The sequence below is a fragment of the Mustela nivalis genome (assembly GCF_964662115.1).
Source record: "Mustela nivalis genome assembly, chromosome: 12".
Taxonomy (NCBI): domain Eukaryota; kingdom Metazoa; phylum Chordata; class Mammalia; order Carnivora; family Mustelidae; genus Mustela; species Mustela nivalis.
The window spans coordinates 14,125,599-14,151,310 of record NC_139031.1 but is presented as its reverse complement, the minus strand read 5'-3'; the positions used below and the strand labels follow the sequence as shown (position 1 = coordinate 14,151,310).

At 40.6% G+C, this 25,712-nt stretch overlaps 1 protein-coding gene across 2 annotated transcripts in view; it reads right to left on the bottom strand.

The window, feature by feature from the left end:
* Nucleotides 1-4,057: 4,057 nt before the first annotated feature.
* The window catches only part of KIAA1549, a 136,371-nt gene continuing 114,716 nt past the window's right edge, over nt 4,058-25,712 (bottom strand). For both annotated transcript variants that reach the window (XM_082693869.1, XM_082693868.1), the window contains exons 18-20: nt 23,225-23,382; nt 11,713-11,858; nt 4,058-9,829 (exon numbers count right to left, since the gene is read on the bottom strand). In XM_082693869.1, coding sequence (XP_082549995.1) covers nt 9,575-9,829; nt 11,713-11,858; nt 23,225-23,382 — 559 coding nt within the window. In that variant the 3' untranslated portion in view covers nt 4,058-9,574. The remainder of the gene's footprint in view (nt 9,830-11,712; nt 11,859-23,224; nt 23,383-25,712) is intronic.

Here is a 25,712-nt window from a genome sequence, read left to right as displayed (position 1 = left end):
TGGCTTTTCTGTGTGGACCTACTAAGCGTTAAGTTCCTTCTTTTAATGGGGCCAAGATCTACTTTCTACAAAATGTTAGTTCTGTCTTCTAGCATACCATAAAGCAAGTCAATCCCTGTTCTCATGACACCAGTTTGGATATTCGAAGACAGCTATGCTTCCTACAAAGCCTTCGCTGCTCACGATAAACACCTAATTTCTTCATTTCTTCCTCAAACGACATGGATTCCTATCTCTCCATTCTGGCTCCTCTTCTCCCAATCTTTCCATCCAATTCATAAGCATTCCTTTCAAAATAAGGCACCTATACTTTTCAAATAACAACCAAGGGAGATGGAAATTCTTATATCCCCTCACTGGGACAATATATTTCTATTTATAGTGTCTAAGTCTGGACTGATCTTTCAGATATGCGCAGCACTCCTAACATGTCTGTTAACACCCTCAAATCTGTTCCTATAAAGTGTTGTTAGACCCTACTCCCTTTATTCTATATGCATATTATAGATTTTTTAATCCTAGAAGTAGGACTTTAAACTTAGTAAGAATAAATGAAATTTTGATTTTTTTGTGTGTGTGTGGCCTGTGAGGTAGCCTGTTAATATCATTTAACTTTTTTTAAAAAAAAGATTTATTTATTTTAGAGAGTGCGAGCATAGGGAGGTAGGAGCAGAGGGAGAGAGAGAATCATAAGCAGACTCCCCACTGGGTGTGGACCACGATGTGGGGCTTGATCTCATGACCCTGAGATCATGACCTGAGCCAAAATCAAGTGGGATGCTTAACCAAGTGAGCCACCCAGGAGCTCCACATTTTGACTTCTGATTACCACCCATCACAATACCATCCTGCTAAACTTTGAAAATATAAAAATATAAAATTTGGTAAACCACTCTAAACTCATTTATGTGAAGAGCAAAGAAACTCTAATTTCTGAGGTCCTGGGCCCAGTAAACTCAGAAGGTGAAACCTTAGTTATCCAGAAAAGTGTCGAGGCACAGAGGACTCTGTCATGAGCCATAGGCCACTGACCCTGTGGAAACAGCTGAGATGCTACTCCTCCTTCATCTCGGAGGACGCAAGTGCCAGCCAGGGAAGGAAATGCATTGTGCAGAACTGATGTTTATGTCTAGTTAGCCAGTTAAGGAGAGCCCCACCATCAAGGAAAAGACATGGAGGCACACGCTTTTCACAAGGGTCCCTCAAACACAGTTTGTGTACTGAAGTCTTTAAGTTACCAAGCGTTAAGGCTAAGGGCCAGAAACAGACTATTACTCTCCGGACCAAAATAATACTTTCTATCCATGAAGTCCTCTATCTCCGACACCAAGCAGGAGGTCCCTGCAAAATTCCAGGAGATGGGTCAGGGGGTTTGTTGGGCAGCACCCCCGCTGGCATGCGGATAGGCAGAAAGGGTTTGGGCCTTTCAAGGTCATGGTGCCCTTTTCCTCTAGCAGTTAGAAAATCTGCTGCTGAAGGTCTTCAGACACATCTCCCCATCCTTTCCAGATAACCTCCAACACCAACTCTAATCCTTCTGCCCTCCTCCCAGCCCTCCCTCTGTCCTTGGGTGCTTTGGAATCCAAACCAATAGCTTATTGTAAAATCAATTAGAAAGCAAAGCATTCTCAGCAGTCCCAATCACAAGATTAAGTTGGCGGAGATTTCTTTTTTAAGACCAAAATTCACTAAAATTTTGATGGCTTTTGCTTCTGATGGTGGAGTTGTTTTTATTTTATTTTCTTCTTTTTTTGCTAATCTGCTCTTTGACCGGGAAAGACAGAACATAAAAAGGTTAGGGATACCTGGTTACATATAGTAACAGGATATTCTGATTTAAATTTGGTTAAAATTATGTCTTTTTTTTTTTTTTTAACTTTACTCCTTTGTGTATAAGATTCATCTCACAAGGAATCCAGAAATAACAGTACTGGGGAAATGTAAGACAGCAATCTGAAAATACACTGGCTCTTGGCCTTCAAACCCAGGATAACTCCCATCCATCACAGCTTTAGGAGGATCTAAGGGGGAAGAGATACTTCTGGATTCTGCTAAAAGTAGAATGTCCTTGCTGCTCTTCAAAAGCAGGAATGGTGCACAATACTGTTGGGGAAAAAAGACCAACATTCACTGTTACCGAAATGCAGCAACTCCATTTCTGCTTTGAAGTCTCTCTCTCTCTTTCACTCTTTGCATTGTTTGCTTTAGAACAATCTCAGAATTTCAAAATGCTGGATGAAGGAAACCAACCACTGATATCATCACATCACAGAATCGAAACTTAAGTACTTACACTAATGCAGATTTCAAGACACTGGTACAAGCATCCAAGACCCAGCCATTCTAGAACAAGTTTATGGTAAGTTTTCCAGCTATGTTCTGTTTTAGGCTTCTGTAATACTATCCTTCGGCATGAGTACAACAAAAAATAGTTTTAACTACACAAATGTGGGTTACCTGGACTTGTGGTTGTAATTTTTCGAGTCCTTAACCCTGGAGAAATCAAGCATACACCAGTCTCCTTATTCCTCAGAGGGGTATAGCAAGGAATGTTCAGGAAATCTTTAAAGGAAAGAAGTTACTAAACAAACAGTGCATGGTCCAACAACAACAAAAACATTTCATTAATTTGATTATCTAATTCAGACCAAAGGCTCCAAGGACCAAAGGCTCTTTCTTTGTATTGCTACTATTCCGTGTTTTCTTTTTATAGTAAGCGGCACTTGGCAGGTGCAAAGTATAAGGGGAGGCAGAGGGAAAAGAAATGCCAATCATGGTTTAGACTCATATTCATGTCAACTCCGTGTTCAGGCTCTGGGCGTGGGACCAGCCTGACCTTTCTTTCACAACTTAGCTACTTCCAGTAACTCCTTGTTCTTCTATGGTTTTGAATGTATTTACGTGCAGAACATATAAAATCTCTTAGGGGAACCAGTTGCGGCACTTAGTCTACATTGTATCTTGCTTGTTCTTTTTTTTAATCTAAAGCTATGTTTATTAAAACATGAGGACATATTAATTAAAACTGCCAGCTATGTTGAAAATACTAGAGTGCATTTGTTTTAAAATTCCCTTATTTTTCCATCAAGGATTAATATTTGGTTTTGTCATTTAAAACATACTTTCCTTAAGGTCTCTTTCTTTTTTCTGATTTTTAGGTCCAAACTCTCCTTTGGTTGATCCTATGACTTCTCCTTCATGGAGGTTTATTTTCTGCCAAGACTTGGCCGTTGTTAACTGTGGTTCCAACTTCCAATAGGAACCAGCTGCTCTGAGAAGCATGGTAGGGGCTGGGTGGTGGCTGCCCCCAGCAGGCTCACATGAGCCTCTCTGCACAGGGTCCGGCGGCCTCCTCCGTACCAAATTTGTAAATTTTTAAACCGTTTTAGATGTAGAGAAAACTGTAAAAGTAGAGTGTTTCTGCATGTTCCCTGAAAGAAGTCTTAGTAATCACAGTGAAGTTAGCAAAACCAACAAATTAACCTTTGTATAATACTGCCAACTACCCTATGAACTTGATTTAGGTTCCGTTACTTTTTCCTCTAATGTCATTTGTTATTGTTCTTGTTGTTCCCAGATCCTATCCATGTTTCCACATCTGATGCCACTGTGCTGTTGCCCCGCATTTTGTTCCTTTCGCTTTTCTCAGTTTCAAGGCATTATTGTCTTGGGTTTCATAAACAACTCCAGGTTTACCCTATGCCCCTCCAAGATTGTGCAGACTTTGATCTTCTCCTTTATCAGTCTAGATTGTAGAGACCTAATCCTTTAATTCCAAAATGAATCTGTTCTTAGTGGAAGCATCAATCTGATTAGTGGGAAGCAGAAAAGCAAAACACAGTGGGCAGAAGCAGGTGGTACCAGCCAAGGGAGCAATGAACAGTTCTGCAATTTGCACCAGCAGACTAGATTCATTTCAACTTAACTCCTTAGAAAATGAAGGTCCTAGGTGTTCTCATCAGGGACACAACCATTAGAGGAAGAGATCATTTTCTTCTATGATCACACTTTACAAATGAGAAAATCGCATTACAAAGGAAATAAACAGAAAAGATCGTTTGACACCAATTATAGCATTTATTGACATTTCCATTTAAAATGCTAGGAAAGCAGTATAAATTGTAAACATGGAAACCAAACACTTGCATAAATTATTTCAAAAACTCTACAGCACATTAGAAAACAGGGCGGCTAATCGAAGGGTAGAAACATAACTGACAAACAGAAGGGAGGGTTCGATTACTAAATCATATACCCACGCTGAAATTTAAGTGCCCATTTGAGACCAGCAAACCATGATTGTCAAGTTCAAGTTGCAGTATCAATGCCACAGGTGGCCTCAATTTACTCTGCATATTTTCGTACATTATCACTCACAGTCCAGGAATGAGAGCAGGAAGTCTGAAGAACATGGACCTTGACAAAGTAGGAGGAAATGGGTGGGTATCCCAAAGCAGCTCTGCTGAGCCAGGGTAATGAACCCAATCTTCATGCTCCCTCAAGGATTCTCTGGAGGAGAACCAAGCTGAGTGTTTACCCCCCCTTTCTGAAATGAGCCCTCTGGTGTTTAGAGCGAGTGCATTCATCAGTGGAGTCTCCATCTTTCCCCACATGAACAAGAGGAACAGTACAGGGGGTCGGGCTTAAACTTGGTCCTGTACTATTCCTAACTTGCACACTTAAGAAGTCAAGTCATGAATGCCTAAACCGGGGCATGAGACCCTTCATGATGCTCCAAGATGTCCAGAAACGTTTCGGTGGAACCAGGGACCGAGTGACTCAAATCACTGCAATTTCTATCTCTGTTTCTTCTACCATTCACTCTTTCTTGAAATGTGAAGTGGCCCCAGAGCAGAGAAACTTGGAAGAAGAAGGAAAAGCAAGGATCCTGTAGAACTACCCTGTGGGAAACTACTTTGGACTAGACCACCTCAGATTAAGACATCCATTACTTCTCTCACTTGCTGGCTGGTTCCTAATTTTGCTTCGTATTTCCAAGGCATTTAATATTCTTTTCCTAAATTTCAATGCTGCTGCATGTTCTTAAGATAAGTTCTTAAATGTACTATTAACACGCATGAGCTTGGAATTAGGATCGTACCGTGAGGTTTCAGTTTTCAAGTCTTTTTAATACTAGGGAGGGGAGTCCTAAACACTCAAAGTCACTTCCAAGAATATCAAAAGAAACCTAAAATATACACACTCCTTATTCATTAGGTAGTAAGTATGAGCCTATTACATTTTATGAGTATGTTACAGCAGCTGCTCTTAGAGACCCCTCTCACCTGTTTTAAGAATATTCATTCATGTGTTGGATTAAATGTAAAAATGAAGTCCAGGTTACCATTCCATAAAAACGTGTTTTGTGATCAAATGGTCAGTGTGCATGTCTAGAAGTGGACTCCTTCACGCTCCCGTCAGGGACAAATGTGGATAAGCAGGCTCTGGAGACTGGCTTTGGAGGTAGAAATGGAATGGCTAAAGCTCACCTTGAGCTGAAGTCGGTATGGCCGTTAAGACTGGAGGCCCCCTTCTCGCCTGCCCAGAACCTTAACCAGCTTTCCTTTCAACCAGCAAATGCATTCACGTCTAAGAATCTAATATGAAAGGGAAAGAGAAGTGTATTTAATGATTAACATGTGAATTACTGCAAATGCAAATCGGTGTCCCAGTGACTGGTTTGGCCACTGGAGCACTAAGAAGGGCAATGCAGTAAACACTGACCCTGTACACAATTAAATGGGAGGCTCATAAAACACAGAATTACCTGTTTTGGCCCAAAGCCTTCAGGTACACCGTCACCTATGCTTTGAATCACAGGCCTCAGGCCCTGAAAAATCTGGCTGGCAAAACCTGCTTCGTCTGGTGCTCAAAAGTCATGTCCCACCAAAGTCAAAACATATTCTGAAGTCAAATAAAATTTGGAGAAAATTGTGTAGATAGTTACACAGAAGTGGAATATGTTTAGTTATAACCTACTATGCTCCACAAAGGACTTAATGTGTTTGAATGGCTGACCACTGAGAGCTGCCCTAAGCAGTAAACCTCGGTGGAATTCTTACAATATTTTCATACTTTACAATTGGTCCTTCAGCAGTTCTTGGTACCCTTCTCTTCCCTCCTCCAGACTGGATCTCTTGCTGTGCAGACCCTCTTCACAGACCCAGCCACTGTCTCACTGTATTCTTGCAAACACGTTCTCACAGCCCCATTTCCTCCTCTTGTTTAATTAGAACTCCCTATATGGTGCAGTTAGGGATCCTGTCTCCATATTGCAGTAGATCAAGTTCATTTTCAAGGACAGCTTCATCCAATTTCTCCATCTTTCGCCATGCCCATTCCCAGCTCTTCCCTCGCCATCTCACCAGCTCCCCAACCTTCGTTAAAGTAGCTTTTGAAGTGGGCTCCTCCCCAGGAACCCCTGGTTTCCAAATGTGCAACATCCCTTCTCCTGAGTACCCAATGCACTTGCGTACTTTCAGTGAATCTTACTGATGTTCACACCACATGGTGTATCTGTAGCCTCCATCTTTTATACCCAGCTATGCTATCTGATTTAGATTCTAAGCTCTAAAAGACAAGAATAATGTTGACATTTTTGGTGCTAGAAATGGCAAAAATTCGGGTGCAAAAAGATGTTTGATAAATGATGTTTTAAAGTTAAGGATGAGGAAGTGAATTTCAGGCAAATAGAGAAAGAGGAAGAGGAGTCACATGGCGCCCTTAGTTTTGCTCTGGTTACCTCCATGTGAAGTCATTCACTGGTAAATAACAGCATGTCGGGCTGTCCAATACCAGTTCAATCATACAGGTAACATTTTACATTTCACCAAGATTTGTGCACCCTCCTCAAGGGTTGTTTGCACACAAGATCCCTATCTGAATCTTGAAACAATCAATTCTGGGAGTGGACAGAAGAGGTCTGTCCTCATCTGGCTGATGGGGAGAAGAGGCTCAGGAAGGTACCTGACATAGCAAGCTGGTGACTAAGTAGACTCTGAAAATGATCTCCAACCCCCTCTGAAATTCTGACTCAACCTAATGGCTTGCATGATTACCACTAGAACTTTTTTTTTTTTTTTACTATTATTTTTTTTTAATCAGAGAGAGTGAGCACAAGCAGGGGAAGTGGCAGGCAGACAGGGAGAAGCAGGCTCCCTGCTGAGCAAGAAGCCCGATGTGGAATTCGATCCCAGGACCTTAGGATCATGACCTGAGCCGAAGGCAGCCGCTTAACCAGCTGAGCCACCCAGGTGTCCCACCACCTGACTTAAACTAGGAAAAGAGAATAGACACAAAATTTGACTTTTCATTTTAGAGTACTTCAGTTAATGGAACTCCAAAGCCACACAAGATCAACATGAGAACCTTTCTTTTAAGTAGATCATGTTAACCGAGTGTCCAAAGACCCACTTGGGTGTGGTGCTCCCAACAACAGTCAGTCTGTCCTGAGTTTGGTGACAGAAAACTGCTGTAGGTGTTCAGAGGGAACAGTTGCAGAGTGTGCTTTACAATCAAAACAAGAGTGCTGGTGATCCCATGAGCCTGCCCACACCACACCACACACTACGGGTTATCCTATGTTATCTTTGGTCATGACATTAGTTGAAAAGTCTATCAATTCTAAGCATAACAATACAGGTGGAATCCTTTTATACTAGTCTGAAAGGCATCAAATCACTACAGCAGCCCTCTGGAAAACAGAAACCCATTTCTGGGATATACGGAGGAGGTAACCATTCTTAGTACACTGTGTGCAAAGAGGACACTGAGCAGAATGGCAGGAAAGGGCCTACGTTTACTCCATTTGCTGTCACATGACCTGAATTTACTGTAAGGTGTCCGTAATAAAATTCTACTTGGCTATCTCAAATTCCTAACATATTCAGGAAAGCTGGTATTTCCTGAATAGTGGCACAGAGGAAGAAAAGGCTACATTTAACTTCCCAGAAGAAATATTCCCTGTATCATCAGACTGTCTGACCAGCTTCATTAAGGAAGCGCTAAAACATGATTGTGGCCCCCAATGATTACACTTCGGAAACCTATTTTAGCTGTTTCAGGGTTCTTAAAATTTGTTACAGATTTTGATTCATCAGAGCTCCAAATCTCTGTTTATCTGTCATTCATCAAAAGTATTAGCCGATCTAATAAAAAAGCATTCCTAGTGGAAATCTGTTATGGTTTTCCTCTGTGCTTCACTCAGGTATCAGAAAAAAGAATGGCCCTAGTTATTATATTCCTTACTCTAGCTGGGGAAGTAGGGAAATGTTTACTTCAGTAGTGAATCTCAAGACAGTTGGTACCCTCTGTCAGGCCCCAGAACACAAGATGGTTTTAACAGTCACTCAGTGGTCATGCACAATAAAATCGGAAACCAGGAGCAACTCTTGCCTTTCCCTTGTGGTCCTCAAAGCTCTTCTTTACATTTCTTGATTTATTACTGAGAGGCTGGATTGAACTCTGTTCCATTTCCAGGTCTTGGAACACAGAGAATGTGATTACTAGAAATGTACTTGTGAATAACAATTTGTTGGCCCCGGTAGTTTTGGTAAATAACTTTTTTCTCATTCAAACATAATTTCTGAGCAACTCATCAGCCAAGTGCAAGGATTGGTTATGACCTCCTGAAAGCCTCCTTCTGTAGGTTTGACCTTAATGATGGCATGCACCGAAATGGGATGTTGTTGGTACTTGCATGCGCCCAATTAATAAACAGCAAATACAATTAAGAATGTAAATCTAAACTTCAATATGTATTTTCAATAACCAAATAAATATTAAACTTTCCCCCAGGCCCCACCCCACCCCGTTTGGGAGGTTGGTTGTTTTTTTCTTTCTAGAACAAAATGAAATCTTCAGCGTGTTCTTCCACTGCAAAAGCCAAAGTTGCATTTCACAGACATAAAGGTGGAGGGGCCCTCGGAGCTGTAGCACCAGAAGAAGAAGGAAAAATGCAGATGATGGCTTCTTTTGGAATCATCAGGCTCTACAATCTATCATTTGGTTTCTCACTAGTAGCTTTTTTAATTCCCAAACAGTCTTAGTATTTTTGTTGTTAATATGACTATTAAAATAAGTTCCTATGGAGAAAAAGAGGGAAATCAAGCTGTTAATAAAATGTCTTCAAATCTCTTTTCTCAGAAAACAAAGCAGCAAGTTCCCCATACAAACCAGTCTGAATCACACCTTCCCACGGAAATGCTCGATTCTGTTCATACCTATACCATCTACACATTTCCACCTTTTACCTTTAAAAAGGAGACGAATTTAGTGATTTTTTTTTTTCGTTAGCTTAGGTTTATGGTTTGCCTTCACAAAATGCTGCTGGCTTTTGGCCAAAAGTATGTACATGTCGACTACAACCCAAGTGGTCAAAAAACTGCCCACTTATTAAAAGCATCGTGAGCCGTCCCGTGACTTATGGCATCTTCTAACTTTGCCGCTCGCTCCCTCCCACGGGCACCTAGCCCAGGAGAGGCACGTTCTCTCACCAACACCCATTTCATTGATTTCCGTTTAGTCTTGCTTCCACGGGAAGCGGATACTTGGCAAATCTGCAAGGCGATGCCGATCAGCTGTGGAAGTTCTGCACCGCGGTCTGTTTCTGGGAAAGCCGGAGCAGCTCCTCGCGGATCGCTTTGATGAGTGAAGCTGAAGAGTGGCCGGGCTGGAGGTCTTCCGTGGAGCTGGTGGTGTAAGTCAGCCCCGCGCCCTGCAGCCCCCTGTGCGGGAGGTTCCCGGGAGGAGCGGAAGGCTCCCTGCCTGAAGTCCTTGGCACCTGGAACAGCGGTGAGTTAGAGTACTCCTGATGTCCAAGCACGTGCGTCTGAAAAAACACGGCAAACGTCACTGGGCTTCCCAGGGAAGCGCAGGGGGGAAAATCCCATTCAAACTGGTGGTGGGTGTGCCCCTGGGACTTGAACTCCTCCTGCCCACCTCCCACCGAACGGGGCCCTCCAAGAAGGCCCCCGGGATGGAATATAGAAACTGTGGAAGAACTGCTGGAGGGAGAGCAGTACCAAAAAACAAGCCCTGAACTTAACAGGTGCCTATTAAATACTGGCTTAAAGGCAGACAGAAAGAATGATGAGGTTGGCCAAGTCTCAGTGTCCCTGTGTGTGCAAGGGAGGGGCCCACTGAGAGAACAGGAAGGGACCTGGACAGCTGGGGTGTCCCGTGGAGGGGAAGGGTCAGATGAGAGTATCTGAGAGTTGTAAGGGACGAGCAAGTACTTGCAGAGAGATTGACAAGAACTGCTTTGCTTTGGGACTTGAGCCCTGGGAGGGTGTGCGTGTGACACACACAGGGACCGCAGCACGTGCGGAATGTCACAAAATCATTTTCTATTCTATTTATGTGCATCTACTGATTCTTCTGCACAGCCTTTTCTTTAAAAAGTTATCTGTACTAGGACACACAACAGTTTTGCTTATATTTGCATAATATAAAGTACTTGGGCATTCATTGGACTAGAATTATTGTACTCAGTGATTTTTTCATATTTTTTCAGTTCATATTTCTTCATTCAAGCCCTCACGTTTCCAAGTAGTGATAAAGTGTCAGTGTCAAGTAAACACCGGGTTTGATAGGAAAATCCAAAATACCGTATGAAAATAAGTTAGGCACAATGAAGGCAGAAAAAGCTCAGCAATGTAAAGCAGACACCTGAAATTCAAAGTATTACAATGTATCTATTGGAGGAAAATTATATTCTCAAAATAATTTTCTTTCACTGAGTAGTAGAAGCCTCCAGTCGGGAAAATAATTTAGTGCATTTGCTGGAAAGACATGTAAATGCATGTAAAATTCTTGAGAAAAACAAAGGAGAGCATCTATGCCTATATTGATCCTATTCCTATAAAGGAGTAATCAAAGAGATGAGAAGCTTCCAAGAGAAAGTGGCCTTAGCACCCCCAAATTGTGAGCTTATGGCTGAAGCAACTCCGTGGGGGGTCATAAGGGAAATGATGTGGATAAACCCACAACAAACCATAAATGGGGAGCAAGTAGGTATGTAAGATCATGCAAATGTACCCAATAACACCAAAGATCAAGTCCAGATTTTAGTCACCTACAGGTTCAAATTCACTACTTGAAAGTCAAAATCAGAGTCAGAAAGTACAACTGTGGTTGCCTGCAGCTGGGGTTGGGAGCGGGAGGGCAAATGCACTTAGTGTTTAATGAGCAAAGAATTTCCACTTTATATATGAAAAATACTATGGAGACAGATGGTGGAGATAGTAGCGTGACATCGTGGATGTACTTAAAACCACTGAACTGTATACTTGAAAGTGTCTAAGATGGAAAATTTTATATTATGCGTCTTTTACCACATTATATAAAAATTAGAAAAACTTTAAAGGTAGCTGTTACTTATAGGTCTCTGTCCAGATTTTCTGTAATGAGTATCACTTTTACTATCTTTTTAAAAGGTTATTTTCAAAAATTCACTACTTTAAGCCTGAAATCTGCCTCATGTAAAATTATATGCTTTCTATAAGTACAGTGTAATTACTCAGCCACCCTGGGTGGGTGGGAATTTACTACGTAAAAACTGCAAGCAAAAATACACTCACAGAGAAAAGGGAGAGGTTAAAACTTTTTTTTTTTTTTAATGTAGGTTTTAAAAAGGGATCCCCAAAGCAGAAGCAGCTAAATTTAATGATTATGTCTGAGTTTTCAGTGATGACCCAAACACAAGATACTCACAGCCTCTCTTCGGCCAGCTTCATCCTCCCCATATGAAGGCCAGCCGGGTCCCCCATACTGGCCGCCTCTGCTGGGTGGGATTTCCACTGGCTGGGCTCCAATTCTGCTTGCAATTCCCACCTGTGTCAGATGCTGAATCTGGGAGCCTGAAGGAACACAGTGGGACAGGCTGGTCACCACTTGCTGGGAAGTGAGGCTGCCTGGCAAGACACTCCAGTTTTTTGTTTGTTTATTTTTTGTTTTGGTTTTGTTTTTAGATTTATTTATTTGAGAAAGAGAGGAGGGGCGGAAGAAAAGGGAGAAAGAGAGAGAGAAAATCTCCCGTAGACTCCCCGCTGAGCAGGGAACCCAACACATGGGCTCAATTTCACAACATGAAATCATGACCTGAGCTGAAACCAAGAGTCGGACACTTGTGCTCAAGACACTTCGGTTCTGACCACAGCTCTTCCTTAGGGACAAGGGATACAAGCAGTATTCAAACATAGCACCAATTCTATCTCCAGAGAACAACATTTCCTACGGAAAACAGACCGTGAGCTTCTAGGTTCATGGGCTCTTATTTCCAATACAGTGATGTTCTTATTTTCCTGGCTAGACATCAAAGGACAGGGTATAATGGCTACAATAGAGGGCCCTTCCGGTCATTTCTATAGAGGTTACAAATAAGGATGATCTTACTTAGAAAAAACGAGTGAAAAGTTTTGGAATCATAAAGGAGATGTAACCTAGTTCCTTCTTGCTCGTGGCGTTGAGACTCACAAGGACAGAAAATACAATATGCATTTTTTTTTTTTTTCTTAAAAGGCAGGGTGCCTATCTCTTTTCTTTCAGAATGTTTAAGTATATTTATTTTCACTATACTCCTATTTTTCCCTAACTTGTCTATGTCATAATTAAAAATTTAAGGCCCCCTCCCCCCAGCTTCCCCAGTGAGGTACACTGATGGCTAAAGCCAGGAGTCTCTCTAGAGCTCATGCTCCACACATAGACATGCTGTAGTCTCAAGTAGCTATGAAGGCTGGGCTATAAATGACATATTTTCTCCTCCATCAACTTCTGCTATATGGATATATCCTTATTTCATAGAATAAGGGAGGAAAAAAGTGATCTTTAAGCACTTTGAAATAAAATACTTGCATTCAAAAGCTTCTCAGATCATAAAATACATCTGTGTTGTGTGGACCGGTCCTACAAGGTTCAAAGATTTCACAGAGGTAGGGGAGGTGGGCCTCTCCACCTTCCAGTTCTCTCCTACTCGACCTATCAAATTAACAGCCTCTATTAACCAAATACATTAAAGAAAACAAAAGGAATACCACAATTTTATTTGGATATCTAATAACTAAAGGTCAGAAAAAACCTGCCAGGCTCCTATCAGAGCAATGTACCCTGCAGAAACTCGTGCCAGGTACTGAAGTTTTATATAGTTATTAAAATTATTAGGACTATCAGTACTGTTTGCCCAACACACATTCAGCAAATCCTGCAAAGAACAAAAATTCAGCACACTGTTCTCCAGCATTTACCAAGGTGCAGACAAGTACGTAGACAGAAAAGCATACCTTTGTGTTAAAACTACAGTGGTAGTTGAAATCCTAATTGAGACACAATTCTATATCTTGTTTCGTTAACTTAATGTTACAGCACAGGCTTTTCCCACGATGCAAGTGGGGCATCACATGCAGGAAACCTGGGTTTGCATTCCAGCCCCACCACTGTGACCTTGGGCAGCTGCCTACCACTCCCATTGAGCCTTGATGCCTCAATTCTCAAATGGGCATAAAAAATTCACCTCATGATGTTATTTCAAGAACTGAAAGAGATAAAATAGGTCAAGTACCATAAAAGTAAGAGGCAATTGGGAAATCTTAAAACCCTCTTTTTTTTTATTCTTTCTGAGCTCTTCATTTTAAATAGCTGCACAACCGGGGACTTCTAGGGAAGATGGTGAAGTAGAACCTTGAGCTCACTTCATCCCACAGATAAACCTAGAGAACACCCACATCAGGGTAAATAATCTGGAAAATGACCTGAAGACTGGCAGAACAGACTCTCCACAGCTAAACATAGAGAAGGAGCCACATCAGAAAGGGTAGGTAGGGCAGAGATGCAGTCGGGAACCAAACCAACCCTCCAGACTGTCCTCAGGAGGAGGGTCACTGCAAGCACAGAGAAGGAAGAGGAGAAGACTCCAACTCAGGCACCCCAGGCACAGCGGGCCTGCACTGGGAATACAATCCCCGTATCATTTGGCTTTGAAAACCAGAGGGTCTTAACTTCATGAATTCTTATAATCAGTGGGGTTTAAGACCTAGAACTTTAAAAATGAATAGGCTCAACTCTGGAAGCCAGAGAGTGAGAGGAAACTGAGTCCCCACCCTTAAAGAGACAGCAGAAAAACAGCCCCACTTTGATACAGCATAGAGGCAACAGTTTGTAAAACGCCTGGGGTATAGAGATGCCACTTCCCTGCCCACAACTGCCAGCCTACATATAGGTGACACCTGCAGGAACCAGCACAGCACAAATACTCTCCACCTAGCTCCCTAATGGTGCCCTCTGTCCCCACACACTTCTGTGGAACCACCCCCTCCAACCTGTCCTTAGCACCTCTCCAAAGAAGCTCCAGGTTCCTCCCCAGGCAGAACTGAGAAGCTCTGCTAACACTGGGCACACTGTTCCTGTATCCTCCTGCAGACACACTCCCTCCAACCCACCTTGGTAGGAACCCATACAAAGAAGTGTCACAGCATGGCAGTAAGCAACCAGCCTGACCGAGATCAGCACCACTCAGAAACGGATTCCTGCTCTGGAGTGAGAGGAAGATAACCACAAGCACAGCAGTCCAACTGGGACCCCAGCAGTGGGCTGGGGGCAGGCATCTGTTGTGTCTGCAAGCCCCACTAACCAAGGAAAGCTTCTAAGGGGACAACACAGGGAAAGTGCCCTGCAGTTCAGTGCTACTGTATCTCTGGCAAACACCTGGTCTGACCCAAAACAAGCCCAGTGGCCCCAGACAGCCCACTAACAACAAGGGTCCAAATCTTGGCCACAACAGGCAATGAGAGCCATCACCAACAACTGGACTGAAGGCAAAAATGGCACAGCCACAACACAGGAGGCTCTCTCACACAGGAGGTGTTTAGGAGATACCCCTTAAGCACCATGTTCTGGTGAACAGAGGACACTGTAGGGCACTACAGCACCTCTTCTTCATAAGACCACTACTTTCAAGAGCAGGAGATATAGCTGACTTTTCTAACACACAGAAACAGACACAGAGAGTTAGACAAAATGAGGAGACAGAGGACTATGTCCCAAATGAAAGTGAGGACAAAATCACAGCAAGAAAGCTAAATGAAAGATAATAAGCCAGATATAGAATTTTTTAAAAATATTTTATTTATTTATTTGACAGAGAGACAGAGACAGTAAGAGAGGAAACACAAGCAAGGGGAGCGGGAGAGAGAGAAGCAGGCTTCCCACTGAGCAGGGAACCTGACACGGGACTTGATCCCAGGACTCTGGGATCATGACCTGAGCCAAAGCCAGATGCCTAACAGCTGAGCCACCTAGGCACCCCACCAGATAAAGAATTTAAAGTAATAATCATAAAGGTACTTATTGGATTTGAGAAGTGAGTGGAAGATCTCAGTGAGACCCTCAACAAAGAGATAGAAAACATAAAGAATGAATCAGAGATGAAAAACTAAGTCACTGAAATTTCTGGAGGACAGAGTAGTGGGAAACAGTCAAGTTGAACAGGGGAGAGAAAAAAATAATCATAAAAAATGAGTCTAGATTAAGGGAACTCAGGAACACCATCAAGTACAATATTTGCATTATAAGGATCCCAGAAGAAGAGAGAGAAAAGGGGGCAGAAAATATATTTGAAGAAATAGCTGAAAACTTCCCAAATCTGGGGAAGAAAAAGAAATTCAGATCTTAGAAGCACAGAGAGCTTTCAATAAAACCAACCAAAGGAGGTCCACAACAAAACACATAGTTACTAAAATGGCAAGAAAATTGTGATAAACAGAGTTTCAAAAAAGAGCAAGAGAAAAGAAAACAGTTACATACTAGGGAAGCCCCATATAGCTATCAGTGGATTTTTCAGTGGAAACTTTGCAGACCAAAAGGGAGTGACATGACATATTCAAAGTGCTGAAAGAAAAAAAAGCCTGCAACCAAGAATACTCTAACTATCAAGGCTATGATTCACAATACAAAGAGAGATAAATAGTCTCCCAGACAAACAAAACTAAACTAGCCCTACAAGAAATGTTAAAGGGGACTCTGGAGTAGAAATGAGACCATAGCAAAAATAAGAACAGTAGGAAGCACAAAAGCAGTAAAAATTAAGTATATCTATAAAAATCAGTCAAGGGATTCACATCAATAAAAGGATACGAAGTATGAAACCATTTACCTAAAACATGGAAGGGTGAAGAGTAAAAATGTAGTGCTTTTAGAATGGGTTCAAACTTAAATGACCATCAAGTTAAAATAGACTGCAATATGCATAAGATGTTATATATAAGCCTAATGGTAACCACAAGAAAAAATCAGTAATGGATCTGAAAAAAATGAAGAGAAGGGAATTCAAGTCTATCACTAAATTAAGCCAGGCCACCATGAGATAAGAGAGCAAGAGAAGGGAATAGAGAAGAACTACAAAACAACCATAAAACAAGTGACAAAATGACAGGAAGTACACACTTATCAATAATTATTTTGAATGTAAATGGACTAAATGCACCATTCAAAAGACATAGGTGGGGGACAGAATGGATTAAAAATATATATATATGCTGCCTTCAAAAGACCCATTTCAGACCTAAGACCTATACAGATTGAAAGTATAGAAATGAAAAAATATATAATCATGCAAATGGAAGTGAAAAGAAAGCTGGGATAGGAATATTTATATCAGATAAAACAGACTTTTAAGACAAAAACTGTAACAAAAAACAAAGAACACTACATAATCATAGAGGAAACAATCCAAAATGAAGATATAACAATTGTAAATATTCATGCAACCAATATTAGAGCACCCATGGGGCACCTGGGTGGCTAGGTGAGTTAAGCCTCTGGTTTCAGCTCAGGTCATGATCCCAGGGTCCTGGGATTGAGCCCCCAAATTGGGCTGTCTGCTCAGCAGGGAGCCTGCCTCCCCCTACCTCTCTGCCTACTTGTGATCTCTTTCTCTGTCAAATAAATAAAAATAAAATATTTTTTAAAAAGAGCACCCAAATATAGAAAACAGCTATTAACAAATATATACAAAGTATTGACAGCAATCCAATAATCGTAGGGAACTAAAATACCCCACTTACATCAATGGATAGATCATCCAAACAGAACATCAACAAGGACACAGTAGCTTTGAATGACACATTGGACCCCTGGGATCTAACAGATTCAGAACATTCCATCCTAAAACAGAATACACACTCTTTTCAAATGCACATGGAACATTCTGCAGAACAGATCATATGTTAGGCCACAAAACAAGTGTCAACAAATTCAGAAAGACTGAAGTCATACCATGCATCTTTTATGACCACCATGCTATGAAACTAAAAGTCAACCACAAGAAAAAAATATGGAAAGATCAAAAATACATGGAAGTTAAATATAGTGCTGCTAAACAATGGATGGGTTGACCAAGAAATCAAAGAGAAAATAAAAAAACACAGAGAGACAAATGAAACAAACAAACAAACAAACAAACAAACGCAATGGTCCAAAATCTTTGGAAAGCAGTGAAAGCTGATCTAAGAGGGAAGTTTATTGCAATACAGGCATATTTCAAGAAGAAAATCTCAAACAACCTAACCTTACACCTAAAGGAGCTAGAGAAAGAACAAACTGAACCTAAAAACAGTAAAAGGAAGAAAATAAAAAAGATCAGAGCAGAAATAAACAAAGTAGAAACTAAAAACAAAATCAAAAACAAACAAAAAACAGAACAGATCAATAGAAACTAGGAGCCAGTTCTTTGAAACTGTCAACAAAATTGAAAAACCTTTGGCCAGAATCATTAAAAAGAAAGAAAGAAAGAAAGAAAGAAAAGACAAGACAAGACTAGACTCAAACAAAATGATAAATGAAAGAGAAAAAGTAATAACCAACACCACAGAAATACAAAGGATTATAAGAGAATAGTATAAAAAATTATATGCCAACAAATTGGACAATCTAGAAGAAATGGATAAATTCTTAGAAACATATAACCTCCTAAAACTGAATCAAGAAACAGAAATTTTTAACAGACCAATTAACAGTGATGGAATCGAATCAGTAATCAAAAAAGTCCCAGCCAACAGAAATCCAGAACTAGATGGCTTCACAGATGAATTCTACCAAACATTTTAAAATTTCTTTTAAAGATTTTATTTATTTATTTGAGAGAGAGAGATAGAGCATGAGAGGGGTCAGAGGGAGAAGCAGACTTCCCATGGAGCTGGGAGCCTAATGAGGGACTCGATTCTGGTACTCCACGATCATAACCTGAGCTGAAGGCAGTCGTTCAACCAACTGAGCCACCCAGGCACCCAAACTTTTTTTTTTTTTTTAAGATTTATTCATTTATTTGAGAGAGATGGGTGGGGAAGAGCAGAGAAAGAGTGAGAATCCCTAGCAGACTTCCTGCTGAGTGTGGGGCTCAATCCCATGGCCCTGAGATCATGACCTGAGCCAAAATCAAGAGTCAGACACTTAACTGACAGAGCCACCCAGGTGCCCCAAATTCTACCAAACATTTAAAAAAGAGTTAATACCTATTTTGTTCAAACTATTCCAAGAAAACAAAAGAGGAAGGAAATCTTCCAAATTTATTCTATGAGGCTAGCATTACCCTGATAAAGACATCTCTCTCTCTCTCTCATACACACACACACACACACACACACACACACACGCACATACACACAACAGGCCAATATCACTGATGAACATGAATGCAAAAATCCTCAAAAAATATGAGAAAGCCAAATCCAACAATGCATTTAAAAAATAATTCACCACAATTAAGTGTGATTTGTTCTTAGGATACAAGGGTAATTCAATATTGCCAAATAAATCAATGTGATACATCACATCAACAAGAGTAAAAAACAATATGACCACTTCAGTAGAGGCAGAAAAAGCACTGGATGAAGTACAACATCTATTCCTGATAAGAACTCTCAAAAAACTATATTTAGAGGGAGCATACCTCAACATAATAAAGGCCAAATATGAAAAACCCACAGCTAACATCATACTCAATGGTGAAAAACTGAGAGATTTCCCCCTAAGATCAGGAGGAATAAGACAAGGACTAACCACTAACCACTTTTATTCAACATAGTACTGGAAGTCCTAGCCATAGCAATTACACAACAAAAATAAATAAAAGGCATTCAGATTGGTAAGAAAGAAGTAAAACTTACACTATTTGCAGAGATATGATACTATGTATAGAAAACCCCAAAGACCCCAAAAAACTACTAGAACTGATAAATTAATCAGTAAGGTCACAGGATACAAAATCAATATGCAGAAATCTGCTGCATTTCTATCTACTAATATTGAAGTATCAGAAAGAGAAATTAAGAAAACAATCCCATTTATAACGGCACCAAAAATAATAAAATACCTAGGAATAAACGTAACCAAAGAGGGAAATAAACTGTATTCTGAAAATCATACAACACTGATGGAAGAAACTGAAGATGACACACTAAAATGTAAGATAGTCCATGCTCATGGACTGGGATAACAAATACTGCTAAAATGTCCATACTACCCAAAGAAATCTACAGATTTAATGCAATCCCTATCAAATATGCCTATCAAAATACCAACAGTACTTTTCAAAGAACTAGAACAAATGATCCCAAAATTTGTATGGAACCATAAAAGACCCTAAATAGCCAAAACAATCTTGAAAGAACTGATACAACTCAGTACCAAAACAAAAACAAAACAACACAAAAAACAAAAACCCCACAAATAATCCAATTAAAAATGGGCAAAAGAAATGAACAGACACTTCTGCAAAGAAAATATCCAGACCCAGGAAAAGATGCCCAACATCACTCATCATCAGGAAAACGCAAATCAAAACTGCAATGAGATATCACCTCACACCTGTCAGAATGGCTAAAGGAACAAAAAACAAAAAACACGAAGCAATGGGTGTTGACAAGGAGACAGAGAAAAAAGGAGCCCTTGCACACTCTTGCTTGGAATGCAAACTGGTGCAGCCACTCTGGAAAATAGTAGGGAGTTTCCTCAAAAAATTAAAAATAGAACTACTCTACAATCCAGTAATTCCACTAGTGGTATCTACCCAAAGAAATGAAAACAGTAATGCAAAAAGATATATGCACCTCTATGTTTATAGCAGGAGTATTTGCAATAGCCAAGTTATGAAAGCAACCCGAGTATCCAACAATAGATGAATGGGTCAAGAAAAGGTGGTATTAAGGAGGGCACGTATTGCATGGAGCACTCGTGTGGTGCATAAACAATGGATCTTGGAACACTGAAAAAAAAATTTTTAATTTAAAAAAAAAAAGAAGAGGTGGTGTGTGTATACACTGGAATATTACTTAGCTGTAAGAAAGAATGAAATCTTGCAATTTGCGATGACATGGATGGAGCTAGAGGGTGTAATGCTAAGGGAAATAGGTCCATCAGAGGAAGATAAATATCATACAATTAAACTCATGTGGAATTTAAGAAACAAAACACATAAACAAAGAAAAAAGAGACAAACAAAATAACAAATTCTTAACTATGGAGAACAAACAGACGGTTAGCAGAGAAGGGAGGTGGGGGATGGGTGAAATAGGCGAAAGAGATAAACGTGGTTACCATGATGAGCACCAAGTAATGTACAGAAATGCGGCATCACTATACTGTATGCCTGAAACTCCTATAACCCTATATGTTAAGTATACTGGGATTTAAAAAAAAAAAACTAAAATGAAATTAAGGAATTAATTAATAATAAATAAATCGATCCACAATTTACTCACTGATTCCCTTATCACTAGACATTTAGGGGGCTCACAACTGTTCACTATTATAAATAATGCACTAATAAATATCTTTGCACATGTAGTTTTTTCCCAGTGTTTGGATTTCTTTGGGAAGGAGAATCCTAAATTCTCAAAAGTGGAATTACCAAGTCCAAAGTTCAGTAAGTCATGTTGCCCAGCTGCTTTCCGAATGTTCAGTGGTTTATACCACCACTGAAAACATAATAATTGTAGCTGATATTCACTGAGAGTTTACAACATGCTAGGCACTATTTTGAGCCCTTCATATCTTTTCTCTTCTGTAATCCTCAAAACAATGGCATTACATCCATTGTACAGAGCAAGAAACTGGGTACTTATGTTGTCACGCTGTGTTACTATGGAAAAAATAGAACACTGAAATTGTGTCTCACCATGGTTTTAATGTGCATTTCTTTAGTAATTTTCAAAACTGGGCATTTTTCATATGTTTACTTTCATGTGACACACCCCACACAAATATTCCTTCTGTGAATTCATTCTTCCTGTCCTTTGCCCATTCATGCTCTGAAGTCTGCCCACTTATCAATTTATACAAGTCATCCTCTAATAAAAACACCTCATGGACCTATGTATCTGCTAAATACTTCCCCAGATACTATCTTTATTTTGCTTTTACTAATTTTTAGACATAGACATATTTGACCATTTTACACAGTCAGAAAGTACATCTTAATATTTTCTATCACAAGTTTTTATATAACTTAATCTCTTATTAGAAATTATTAGGAATAACATCCTTTTCAAAGATTCTTTTTTTTTTTTTTAAGATTTTATTTATTTATTTGACAGAGAGAGATCACAAATAGGCAGAGAGGCAGGCAGAGAGAGAGGAGGAAGCAGACTCCCTGCTGAGCAGAGAGCCCGATACGGGACTCGATCCCAGGACCCTGAGATCATGACCTGAGCCGAAGGCAGCGGCTTAACCCACTGAGCCACCCAGGCACCCTCAAAGGTTCTATATGTATCATTTCTCTATTCTTCTAGAGTAAAGATGGACATGTCTGAATTTTGTTTGGGATATATAATACACAACAATGTTCCAATAAATAATGATTAGCAGGAGAAACAAAACTGACTGTAAGCATAGCATGTGTAGAATATATGAAATCCTGTTGGACAACCAGATATATTATTTGTTTGGTTGACTGATAATGCAACATACAAGAACTTCCAAAGAAGCCATAATGGGTAATTATTCACCAATTATTACAAGTTTCAAATTGGTTTAAACTGGTTCCTTGATGACATTATAAAGGTAGGGATCATCCAGAAAGATAATAGTAAAAAAAATAAAAAAAGATAAGCTATTTAATATGTCATGGCTCCTCACTAAAGCTTCCAACATGAAGGTGAAGAAATTAAAATAAAATAAAAAGGAAAGCAATAGGGGCGCCTGGGTGGCTCAGTGGATTAAAGCCTCTGCCTTCTCTCAGGTCATGATCCCAGGGTCCTGGGATCGAGCCCCACATCGGGCTCGCTGCTCAGCAGGGAGCCTGCTTCCTCCTCTCTCTCTGCCTGCCTCTCTGCCTACTTGTGATCTCTGTCAAATAAATAAATAAAATCTTTAAAAAAAAAAAAAAAGGAAAACAATAGAGAGACTTTGAGCCCTTGGAATAAACATAGATAGGTAACATGAAATTTGAGGATTTTTCAGAGTATGCTGAGCTGTATTTAAAAAAAAAAAAAAGAAAGGGCTTAGAATCTTAGAAACTCCACAGATGCTTTGGGAACCATGAACAGCCATTCATAGTATCAACAGTTCTTAAGATGGGGTTCCACGACACGAAATAGCTATTTCAATTAATTAATTAATTAATTAGATTTCATTAATGATTATATAATAATTAATGATAATTAAATTTAATTAATTGATAATTAATTACAAAGCAATTTTTAATTCTCAGGTAAACCGCTGGGGCAGACCAGCCCAGTGCCATGTAGGAACCTCAGCTCGGCCCTGCTGGGTCCTGCCTGTCAGCTATGAGCAGCAACCCTCATCACGAGGAACAAATGAAACAAAACCTCCCTCAGGTCACTGGCCAGCAACGTCCAGAGCTGCTTATCACAAGCTGGAAAAATGCCTTCTTTAAAACAAACACTGTTTTAACGCCATACCAAGAGCCCAGCCAGAGATCTTTCAGTGTACCGTGAGAATTTAGGAATGTCTTCCCTGGAAGAGTTGTGCCGTGAATTCCAGGTGAAGGGACAGCTTCTGAGACACAGACCCAGGAACAACCCAGAGGGCGTCAGTCCCAGGATCTCTCAGCCGCCCTCTCCTCCTACCCCCCTGCCTACACCTCCACCAGGATCCAGGGGAAGGCGGCTCAGACCTGTGGAGGAGGTCCCCAAACACGGGGACACTGAAACACCGGGAAGTCTGACATGGCCTCTGCCAGACTGTGGCCGAATGCAAGCTAAACAGCCCCATGTACCTGTAGTGCCCCCGACGGGCCGTGGCCGGGCCACCGATGGCACGTCCTCCGAGTAGATCCCTCGGGCGGCGAACGGGGCTTCTGCCGACGTCTGTGGCTGCTGGGGCTCCGGCGGCACGAGCTCCGAAGACTGCAGCAAACCGGGCCCAAAACCTGGTCTGAAGGCAAAGCAAGCCCAGGCATCAGGACCACACGTCACCCCGGCTCTACAGAAAAGGAAGACCTCTCTGCCTAGCAGTGTTATTATCTGTCTCCTTGCCTGGAACACGAACTCCTTAAGGGCAGAGGCGTTTTCTGTTTGCTCAAGGACATATCTCCAGCGCTAAGAATAGTGCCTGGGATATAGCTGAAGCTGGAGACATCTCTGCCAGATGACTGAGGAAGAAAGGCCTTAGCTCACAGACCCCATGAACGTGCAGGCGAAGTTCCAGGGCCGGAGCCTCTCCAGCATGGGACTGAGTGGTGGTTCCCAACCCAGCTGCACAGTAGTATCTTTTAAAAAACCCCAATGTCCACGCTGCACCCTAGTCCAATGAAAACAGAATCTCTAAAGGTAGGACCCAGAGTTCCACTGATGGTCCTGATACTAAAGGCTGAAGACCAGTGCTTCAGGTGGGGGTTCTCCTACTTTTTGGTCTCAGGACACCTTTATACTCATAAATTACTGAGGACTCTTGAGAATGTCTGTTTATGTGGAATATATCTACAGATATTTTTTGCATTTGGAATTAAAATGAAAATGTTTTTAAATACCTATGCCTAAAATTAATTTAAAAATCACAATATTAAGCATCTCACCCGTTAGTATTTTCTCACGAAATCAATTATATTTTCTAGCCCCTCACTCCCCAAACAGTAGTGAGAAGAATCTTTTTTTTCAAATCTCCTTAATAGAAAACATCTGGGTTTTCATATACTTTGTATTCAATCAGTTGTTGTCAGTTAGAAATCCCACTGATTTATTTTGCACTTTGAACAGACCCATGCATGATTTTATGACATAAGTCATTTGGAAAATATGGGTTTGTTGAGTTATGCAGACTTCCTAGATATTGATACATTTCATTTGGTAGTATTTTAAAAAATTAATTCATTAATATCACCACTGAGCTCAGCAAAACAGTCTTTTAAGCACTAGGAAGTTGTCAAGTGCCCAGTGGCAGACAAAAATCAAATTTTCGCTTGAAAGCTCAATTTTATAATTCACAACAAATCCTTTCAGTTATTTTTCTTGAAGTGACAGGCTCACTTCCTTCATTCTCAAGACAGTGTCTGCCAAGCAGGGCAAGTCTGAATAACGATGTCTGCCAAATGACAACGCAAACGGAAAACCAAGCAGCAGTACAGATCAGTTCTCGACATAAACACCTGAACAGGTGCTTATCCTTCAAAATTCCATACTGCACAAAGCGCTTTATATGTATTTCCTCTTTTGCCCTCTTTTGTGATTAAAGACTCAAGGGTTTACTTTTAATAAAATTAATAATTTGTACTACTTCATCAAGGACACGCTAACGTAACTAACAAAACTGGCATTTTTGAAAAAGTCGGACTGCATGGTGGTAAGGAATATGAGGACATTCCGGCCATTTGGTGCCTCTCTGCCTTGACTTGGGTTAAGGCTCCAGCAGTTTCATCCACCACTGCTTCTGCCCCTCAGTATAGGAATCAACACAATTTAAACAAACAAACAAACAAACAAACAAATAAATAAATAAATAAAAGGTCAAATAATTCTTTAATATTATTACGAAACACAATTTTGACTTCATAGACCCCACCCACCCAAAGGGTGTTGAGGACCCTCTAGGGGTCTGAGAATTCCACCTTGAGAACCATTCTTCTAATGAAACTCAAGAATAAAAAAATATGATAGTCTAATTACAGCTCTTTGCAAATGACAGTCAACCAGTAATTAACGGATCAAACTAGTCTGACGAGAACACAGACTGGTTTGCCCCTACTCTATAGTCTTATTTCTGGAGTACCTCCTGTCAACTGAAGCCCGAGCTATTTATATTGCTATCTGTAGATCACTGCTACTGTTTTAGGTTGACCTCAGAGAGAGATGCCTGACATTTCTGACCTTACGGATCTGAGAGCGTTAACATGAAGGCATGCTTCTCCTTCCGCATCTGTATCCTGCAGTTCACCTCATCGAATCATAATCTCTTGACCATCTACCCAAGAACTAGCTCTTGCCCTTTAGTGATTTCTACTTTGCCCAGTTATCCACCTCCTGGCTACATGCACATCCTTTTATCCTAAATTGTGTGTACACAATTGGATTTGGATCCCAATCCCCCAGAATCCTTTAACTTGAGTAACCATAAATTGGCCATCCAAACCAGAATGCCTTTGAGAGTCCAAGTGATTAATAATTTACACTAAAAAACAGGTGTATACTGAACTGGGCAAACCAGATCAGATCACTCCCCATCATTAACTTCTGCCCCAGATCACCTAATCTTCATGCACTCTCTTTACC